The 9,795-nt window shown below is 47.1% G+C and overlaps 1 protein-coding gene across 1 annotated transcript; it reads left to right on the top strand.

The window, feature by feature from the left end:
* The first annotated feature begins 34 nt into the window (after positions 1 to 34).
* On the top strand, positions 35 to 5,061 carry LOC134015543 (transmembrane protein 198-like). The gene is made up of 4 exons (XM_062455097.1): positions 35 to 188; positions 1,849 to 2,424; positions 3,791 to 3,939; positions 4,909 to 5,061. Exons 1-4 carry the CDS (start codon positions 35 to 37, stop codon positions 5,059 to 5,061), a joined length of 1,032 nt encoding a protein of 343 aa, XP_062311081.1.
* Positions 5,062 to 9,795: the final 4,734 nt, after the last annotated feature.

The following is a 9,795-nucleotide window of genomic DNA, read 5'->3' as shown; positions in this document are numbered from 1 at the left end:
GGTCTTCCTCCCTCCGTCCCCGTCTGGCCGCAGGATGGCCGACCCCTTCTGGCTGGCCCAGGATGCAGCGGGGCCGGGCGCGGCCGAGGCGGACGCCTGCGAGCTGGAGATCGAGAGGAAGTACGAGGTCATCCCCGCCATCATCTGCTCCATGTGCTGCCTGTTCGGGATCATCTACTGCTTCTTCGGTACGCTCCCCTGCTCCTGGCAACCTGGCGTCCATGACAACCCCTGCCTGGCAACCGTCGGCTGTTCCGCACACTTATCTGTACGTGAGGGTCAGTGTGAGGGAGATCTCTGTGGAGATCCTGTGTCTGTGACACACACACACACGCACATACACTTGCGTACGTACACAGTGACACACAGACGCCTGCCCTAGGGTCGTCACTTGAACCAAAAACAAATTACATTTGAATACTATATTCCAGAAAACTCCAGAGACAACAAATATATTCACATATATATTTAAATTTAAATGAAAATGTCAATATTACATCATTAATGCATTGCCATGAAATACTTGTGGGTGCTCACTCACTATTATGAGTGTTAGGTCCACAAGGGGGCGGAAGAGGGCTGTGTTTGTGAATGTGAGACAGCTCTTCTGTGATTGGCCAGTTTAAATGGCTACGAACAAGTGAAATAACAGGGTCATTTGGAAGCGAGAGGTAGCATTTTGAAATGGGGAATGATTTAGTTAGATTTTCAGCTCAAATGTTCATTTTTACAATTCTAATGTTTGTATTTTTTTCTATGCAATATTAAATGTCAAATCTAAATCTAAACAGAAGCACCTGTAAACATTACTTAATTGCCTTTGTGGTAGACATCAGCCACTGTATATCAATAAAACCAGTCACTATAAAGCTTTTTGTTCTTTGCTATAAAGGACCATACTTCGCCCTGTCCAAAGCTCTCTGGGGTTCATTTAATGTCTCCACCTCAGTGGCAGAATGCCTAGGGCTTGAGCGTTGAGATCTGGGCCATTCCCAATCACCTGGTCACCAGTCATGTTCTTCCAGTCCCAAATCCATTTTCCTACTCATATACAAGATTGGCTGGTGGATCACTCCAGACCTTTTCTCCCAGATGGCTCCCCTGATGCTGATTTCAAGGCCTGCAATCGTGTAGATAAGGAAGCACGCAGGGTCTTCTGATTGACACCGTATTTTACTGAAAAGCACCGGCCCTTGCTGGTGAAGACGGTAACCCTGGACAGACTGGCAGGACAAAGTGCACTGCAGAAGAACCATCACCTGGAATTTACTGAATTCGATCCTCTGCTGCCACCTGGTGGGCGTAGCGTAATCCAGCGTTCGCTTGGCCACTCTCTTAACTGTGACAATGTAACTTTATGGCCCTTCTCCAATGCTCTTCTGAAAGCCAGTCTGAGACTAGGCCTGAGGGTGGACTCAACCAGCCCCGTTTTCTGACTGCGTGTTAAATGTAGCAGTTACGTAGGGATAGCAGGGCACGGTGCCCAGTGTTGGGGAGAAGTGGATTTGAATTTGAATTTGAATTTATTTGTTTATAATGTCGTGGACAGTCCCCATTAATTAACTGTAATCAGTAAATGGAGCAGCTTTAGCCTACATGACTAATTTCCAGTTGCAGCAAGCACAAACAAATGGAGCAAGACATACAAACATATCAAGCAGAATTGGAGCAAGCACAAACATGCAGGGAGACAAGACATGCAAGCACAAATGGCAGCAACATCACAGCAGGATCCCTCAATCCTTCACTCCCTCCATCGTTCTCTTCCCATCCCCCTCTCACCCTATTCCCGTCCTCCTCTCACCCTGTGTTTCCCCCCCCCCCCCCCCCCCCCCCCGTTCGCTCCAGGGTACCGCTGCTTCAAGGCGGTGATGTTCCTGTCGGGCCTGATGTTCGGCTCGGTCATCATCTTCCTGCTGTGCCACAAGGAGCGGGTTCTGGACACGCAGCTGAGCGTGGAGGCCAGCGCGGGCATCGGGCTGGGCGTGGGCGTGCTGTGCGGCCTGGTGACCATGCTGGTGCGCAGCGTGGGCCTGTTCATGACCGGCCTGCTCCTGGGGCTGCTGCTCGCCCTCGCCGCCCTGCTGGTGGCCGCCAACTTCTACAGCGCGGGCTCGGTGTGGGTGCCGCTGGGCACGCTGCTGGCCGCGGGCATGCTGGGCGCCGTGCTGACGCTGCAGTGGCAGCGCCTCTTCACCGTGCTGTCCACCGCCGTGTTCGGCGCCGCCATCATGACGGTGTGCGCCGACTACTTCGTGGAGATGCTGGCGCTGGGGGCGTACGTGTACGACTGCCTGCGGCTCCGGCCGGCGCCGCCGCTGTGCTGGTACAGCTGGGTGATCCTGGGCATCTGGCCCGCGCTCAGCCTGATGGGCGTGCTGGTGCAGTGGAAGCTGACGGCCGAGGGGTTCTCCCACACCGAGGGTGAGCCGCCCGACCGCCAAACACACTCCCCCCGCTCGGCACGGTGTTCGCCTCACACTATTTGGGTATTTGGCGGGGGGGGGGGGGGCGTAGGGCTGGTGTTTTCTCTTCCGTTCCGTTGCTCTGTAAAGCGTCCTCTGTAAGAATCACTATACAAACGAGAATTTAATTGAATTGAACTGTGTCTGTGCCCATAATAGGACCACAGTCGCTGGGCTGAGACAGTGACTGTAGTAGCGACTGTAATAATACTGTCTCCGAGACGTAAAAGGAGTTTGGCTACTGTAGTGTAGCGGTTCTGTGGTTATGTCTCTGCTGCTGGGATGAATTAGCCTCCGTTTATTTGTCACATTCTTTGCTGTAGAAAATGGCTCATGTTGGAATTGAATGTCGGAATTGTAATGTAGGTTAATGATTCAGAGAGGTGACTGATTGTGCTTGTCTGTATGTGTATGTATGTATGTGTGTGCGTGTATGCTGTATGTGTGTTCTTATTGTGTGTGCATGTCCCTGTTTGTGTTTTGTGTGTGTGTGTGCTGTGTGTACGTTTGTGCTGTGTGTTCTGTGTGTGTGCATGTGTGTGTGGGCGTGTGTGTATGTCCGTATTGTGTGTGTTTTTGCGCGTGTGTGTTGTGTATGTGTATGTGTGTTTATGCGTGTGTGGGTTTTGTATGTGTGTTTAGGCGTTTGTGTGTTGTGTATGTGTGTTTATGTGTGTGTGTGTTGTGTATGTGTGTTAATGTGTGTGTGTTGTGTGTGTGTGTTAACGTGTGTATGTGTGTGTTGTGTATGTGTGTTTATGTATGTGTGTGTGTGTGTTAACGTGTGTGTGTGTGTGTTGTGTGTGTGTTAACATGTGTGTGTTTATGCGTGTGTGTGTTGTGTATGTGTGTTTATGTGTGTGTTGTGTATGTGTGTTTATGTGTGTGTGTGTTGTGTATGTGTGTGTTGTGTGTGTGTTGTGTGTGTGTGTTAACGTGTGTGTGTGTTGTGTGTGTGTTAACATGTGTGTGTTTATGCGTGTGTGTGTTGTGTATGTGTGTGTTGTGTGTGTGTTGTGTGTGTGTGTTAACGTGTGTGTGTGTTGTGTGTGTGTTAACATGTGTGTGTTTATGCGTGTGTGTGTTGTGTATGTGTGTTTATGTGTGTGTTGTGTATGTGTGTTTATGTGTGTTTGTGTTGTGTATGTGTGTTAAATGTGTGTGTGTTGTGTATGTGTGTTTATGTGTGTGTTGTGTATGTGTGTTTATGCGTGCGTGTGTGTGTGTGTGTGTATATGTGTGTTAACGTGTGTGTGTGTTGTGTATGTGTGTTTGTGTGTGTGTGTTGTGTGTGTGTGTGTTAACGTGTGTGTGTTTCTCCTCAGTCATCATTAACCGGAGGCAGAAGCGTGTGCAGTTGATGCGGATCCGTCAGAAGGACGTGCGGAAGAGGCAGCAGGGCGCGGGGCAGGAGGGCTCGTACCGCCGCAAGCCCCTGCCCGTCAAACGCTACGCCGGAGACCTGCTGGCCCCGGTCAGCCTGCGACACACACACACCGCCCACGCACGTCACACACACGCTTCACACACACCGCCCACGCACGTCACACACACGCTTCACACACACGCTTCACACACGCATCACACACACGCTTCACACACGCATCACACACACGTTACACACGCTTCACACACGCTTCACACACACGTTACACACACGTTACACACACATCACACACGCATCACACACACGTTACACACAGGTTACACACGCTTCACACACGCATCACACACACGTTACACGCATCACACATGTTACACACACATCACACACACGTTACACACACATCACACACACGCATCACACACACATCACGCACGCATCACACACACGTTACACACACACACACACACACACACACATGACACACAGGGGCTGGACCGTGTACCAGCACCGCTCTGTTACTTATTCACACCGTGTGAATGTTACTGTCGCGGCTGAGGCAAAGCGCTGTGCTCCGTACCACAGCGCTGCTCGACCTGGGCCTTGAACCCGAGCGTGTCCAGAGCGTGTTGCGTGACTCTCTTATCGCCACTGTAAGATGTCAAATATTAGCCGACTCTGAATGAGCTTGGGGGGGGGGGGAGCGTTCTCTCTTTCTTTCTGTCTTTTCTCTTTGCTCTCATTGCATTTCTCTCTCTGTCTTTCTGTCTCAGATTCACATTCAGATAAACTTTATTGGCATCACCACACAGCATATTATTGCCAACAACAATAGTTGCAGAAAAAATAATATGAACAATAACAATACACAAACGGCAAAACAAACTCAACTGAACTAAACTGAACTATTTCCTATGCGCAGCGTGTCATAGCCTGATGACTCTGTCACATATTGTGCAGTGTCGTGGGCCCCTCGCCCACTAAAACCGATACTTTATTTATTTCAGTAATTCACGTACTGTTGTGTAATTTCGGCCCCTTGTTTCCTCTCCTGCGCAGAGCTACCTGCAGAGCCTGCGGGACCGGCAGACGGGCACGGGGACCTCTCTCAGCAGCCTGGGCTCCCCCAGCCACACCACGATCGACTTCGACTACGACACCGGCTCCACCGTCCCGCTCACCGCCTCCGCCAACCCCGTCGTCAGGGTCTGAGGGGGGAGCCTCTGTCTGAGCCCCGCCGTCTCCAGGGGCCCGGGGACGGGGCCACAGGTCCAGTCCTCCGGAGCCCGACGAGCTTGTGTGTTTGACGGGACAGAGGGCCGGCCCGTTTCCTCACGTCTGACCCCCCCCCGTGCTGGAGAAGCCCTCTGCCAGGCCGGCCCACCACCGCACAGCCCCTGTTCAGCCCTATCCCATCATGCACCTGCCCCGTGGGCAGCAGGCATGTGTGTGAAACTGATTGGCTGACTGTGCGGTGGAGAGCTGCAGAGCCATTATCACAGTGTGAATGATAAGGCGGGAGATTAGTCCACAGTTATCAGGATCCGTCTCAGTGTAAATGATCCGGTCAGATCACAGTGCGCTGGGATCAGAACAAGAGGCCCTAGGCTCATTTAGCTCCTGGGACAGTGAGAAAGTCATGCCGTTGAATCGCACAAGTCAGAGTCCAGCGGTGTTGGACTTCCTTTCTTTTCTTTTTTTTTTTGCTTTTTTTTATACAACTTTCATGTTTTTCCTCTCCGTAGCTAAATATTCGCCTCTGTAATCGTAGATGGAACATCGGTGCTTCCAGTCTGGGGTGAATGCAAACAGGACGTGCCTTTTGACCTGGAGAACTCTTTGACTGATTTAAGAGCTCAAACCAGTCCCTCCCTGCGTTCTGTTCCAGGGATATGCAAATGGGGAAGGGTCCAAACTGACTGTGAACCGGTCCCTTGGCCTTGAGTAAACCTGATTGGTAACGCAAACAAACTCACTGGAGAACTTTCGTGCTTCGCGCGGGCCCGCAGTCCAGTTGGCCCACGTTAGTAACACTTCTGATAATGAACCGAGGAACTCAAAAATGTTCATGCCTCTGAAGTTTACAAAGAGTACCGCCACGGACATGCGTGCCCCAGAATACTCACATTTAACTTTTTATTTGGAAAAATTGGTGCCTTTTTTGTGACAAACGTGGCAGTTACAAGTTATTAATGCACTGCCATTCCTCTTCATAAGGACAAACTTGCATATTTTGTGCAGTTCACCGGTTTTAACATTGGAACGAATGTGAAATATTTTCATGTACATATAATGAATACTAATTTCAAGTTGGAAAAATAAATGTTCCCTTGTTTTTATGGGAAAGCTCAGCAGACGGTGTCATTAATTCGGGGGTGTCCGATTCAATCTGAAAAGGGCCGATTTCATTTGGGTGCAGTTTCTTAACACTGACGCACAAATAGGCCTACCAGGTGACTGCCGGAGCTGACCCGGCATTGATTTCTGTGTCAGAGACATCAAGAGACAGATTCTGACAGGATGCAGTCTCCAAATGTAAATCTCACACCTAGAACGAGCTTGAGACCTTTTTAAAACTTTTTCTGGATGATGCAACAACACACAGTTGGCCAAGAAACCGCGGAGCAGCCAGGAGTCCAGTTAATTGCCTACTAAAGTAGTAGGACTACATATAAAAAAAACACTATGTCCTCTATGGATCACAGAGCACAGATGTAACTATGCTACAATTAGACATGGCACGTTCGCTACCTTGCTTAGGTAAAGGATTAACTGAATCTCTTTTCTTTCTTGTTCTTGATTTTGTCTTAGTCTAAGAAGATATGAGGCTATCGCACACGTTGTACAAAACCTGACTAAAACACAAGCTGAGAAGTGTACAACGCTAACATTGATCATTGTTAGCATCGCAAACACATTCAAACATTTGCTTGCAAATAAAAGGATAGAAATGTTGCCAAACAACCAAATACAGACGCATTTAAAGGTACAATAGGTCATTTCTGACTTCTAACGGTCAAGAGAGGAATAGCAGCAAAAAATAAGCTCAAACCACAACAGTGTTAATCCCTCCCCCTTCTCTGAATGCGGCAATTAGAACTAATTTTGTTAGTGCCGGCCAGTCAACTGCATATTTGAAACCTGAGACTATAAACACAGTGAGTCAGAGGGTGAGTCAACATGTCAGTGAGCCTTTTTCAATGATAGGAAGGGATTTAGAATGGTCTTGTAACAATGTTTAACACAAAAATGTTACCTATTGTACCTTTAAGGTAAAAGCGATACAACAGCAGAACTCTTGGGAATTATGGGAAAAGAGTAATTTGAAAACCACACTGTTGTCATAGCAGGCCTTTGATAGTAGTGGTAGCAGAAATGGTCATTATGCATCCCAATAAGAATACTCAAAGGCACGTGGTAGTTTTAAAACTAAAACAGTTTTATCGTCACAACATAACATACACATGCTGAACTTTTATTTTTTGTAATTCTTTAACTTCATTTGTTTGACTCTTTCTTTTGGAGTTTAAGGGTGAGAAAATGTGAGGAATTAAAGTATTTTAGTACCAACATCATTGCCCATTTAAAGAGGAATTTCCACGCATACACACAAGAGGGAGCTTACATCTGCAAGTCATTTTCTGAAGCAAAGGAGGTCCTGTGTTGTTTCTTTCCTAATATTGGTTACCAAGCAACAGCTTCTGCTGGATGCAGTTTTAGAATAGGAGTCCTGTGGCAGATTTCAATGTCCCTTCCTTCCTATTGGTTAATGCAGCAGCGTTGCCATGTCAACCTAGCCTTTATTTTTCCCCCATAGGGGTTGGATTGAGACTTTGTACTCAGCACATCCACACACAAAAGGAAAGCTCTCAGTAAATTTCTGTTCTCAGCAGGAGTCCAGACGCGTACAGCAGTCTAAACAGTGTACTTTATTGTTTAGATTTGTAATCATTTGATTTTCAAAGTTTCACGCAGATATCCATCCCTCAATTGATCTCTGAAATCAGATAATTAGGAGACTTAACATTGCGAGTTGACATCACTCATTGAGAAGTAATAATTGCACATTTACAACAATTTTTGTATAAAAACACTTGAAAAATAAAATGCCGTACCTTGCAGCAAGGACAACGTTTTCTGAATAATCCTTTGTATAACTGAAATATCAACCGGACAGGCCATGGCCGCAGTGCAATATCACTGACAGCACTAGGTGCCAGTGTTTCAACAGCCCAACCCCTTGTACCTAAACCCAAAAGTTTGTTGATAGAGTACCATCTATCAATCGAGAGTGCTATCCTATCTATCCAGAGTGCTATCCTATCTATCCAGAGTGCTATCCTATCTATCCAGAGTGCTATCCTATCAATCCAGAGTGCTATCCTATCAATCCAGAGTGCTATCCTATCTATCCAGAGTGCTATCCTATCAATCCAGAGTGCTATCCTATCAATCCAGAGTGCTATCCTATCAATCCAGAGTGCTATCCTATCTATCCAGAGTGCTATCCTATCAATCCAGAGTGCTATCCTATCTATCCAGAGTGCTATCCTATCAATCCAGAGTGCTATCCTATCTATCCAGAGTGCTATCCTATCAATCCAGAGTGCTATCCTATCTATCCAGAGTGCTATCCTATCAATCCAGAGTGCTATCCTATCTATCCAGAGTGCTATCCTATCTATCCAGAGTGCTATCCTATCAATCCAGAGTGCTATCCTATCTATCCAGAGTGCTATCCTATCTATCCAGAGTGCTATCCTATCAATCCAGAGTGCTATCCTATCTATCCAGAGTGCTATCCTATCAATCCAGAGTGCTATCCTATCTATCCAGAGTGCTATCCTATCAATCCAGAGTGCTATCCTATCTATCCAGAGTGCTATCCTATCTATCCAGAGTGCTATCCTATCTATCCAGAGTGCTATCCTATCAATCCAGAGTGCGATCCTATCTATCCAGAGTGCTATCCTATCAATCCAGAGTGCTATCCTATCAATCCAGAGTGCTATCCTATCTATCCAGAGTGCTATCCTATCCATCCAGAGTGCTATCCTATCAATCCAGAGTGCTATCCTATCTATCCAGAGTGCTATCCTATCTATCCAGAGTGCTATCCTATCGATCCAGAGTGCTATCCTATCTATCCAGAGTGCTATCCTATCTATCCAGAGTGCTATCCTATCAATCCAGAGTGCTATCCTATCAATCCAGAGTGCTATCTTATCGATCCATTTGCGGAGATGTGACGAATTTTCTTGATTTGACAACTTTTTTAGATGCAGTTCGCCATGATATAATGGACCTCTTTGGACCTAATTACCACAACAAAAGGGTCATAAAAGTACATTATATCAGGGTGAAATGTGTCTTAAAAAAAGTTGTCAGATCTAGAAAATATGTCACATCTCAGCGAAACTCTGGATAGATAGTACTCTGGTTTTTTAAGGTAGCCTACTCATGTAATGATTGCTGCAGGAACTTGTGTGGGGTGGGCCTGTGTTACTGTCAATATAAAAGATGTATGGGCTGAAAGCTACTGGGCCATTCCATGTTGCAATTCCAACTGCAAATCTGAAGTGCCACTTCTGCTGTGAGCACCCCAACATTTCTGTGATATCGTCCTTCGCCGCTCCAAAAGGCCTGGAGATGGCATTCAAATGTGTTCATCATGATATACATTTTTTAACCGCAGCAAAATGTCAATGTTTTGGGTAAAGCTACACTTGGTGTCTCTAGTAATGAACACCTGATTATATTCAAACCCACAGTTCACTAATAATTGCTATTAATGAAGGGACTTTTGTGAAGCTACACTTTGTGAGACAGGTCCTGACAATCCTGACCGGTTCAGTGCCCTTCCTTCCAGGACAGTGCTTCAGCCTGTCCACGGTTGGGGGCAGTGCGGGCGGGGGACTCCGTTGAGTTTTCTTCCCCCCCGGAGGC

The sequence above is a fragment of the Osmerus eperlanus genome, unplaced genomic scaffold, assembly GCF_963692335.1.
Source record: "Osmerus eperlanus unplaced genomic scaffold, fOsmEpe2.1 SCAFFOLD_392, whole genome shotgun sequence".
Classification (NCBI taxonomy): domain Eukaryota; kingdom Metazoa; phylum Chordata; class Actinopteri; order Osmeriformes; family Osmeridae; genus Osmerus; species Osmerus eperlanus.
Note: the sequence above shows the minus strand (reverse complement) of the source record. Positions and strands in the feature narration are given on the sequence as shown.

Excerpts from the sequence above, each read along its gene's own strand:
- LOC134015543 (XM_062455097.1), top strand. The coding sequence starts at position 35 with ATGGCCGACCCCTTCTGGCTGGCCCAGGATGCAGCGGGGCCGGGCGCG. Across the intron at positions 189-1,848 it reads GATCATCTACTGCTTCTTCG|GGTACCGCTGCTTCAAGGCG; the intron begins GTACGCTCCCCT and ends CGTTCGCTCCAG. Across the intron at positions 2,425-3,790 it reads GGGGTTCTCCCACACCGAGG|TCATCATTAACCGGAGGCAG; the intron begins GTGAGCCGCCCG and ends GTTTCTCCTCAG.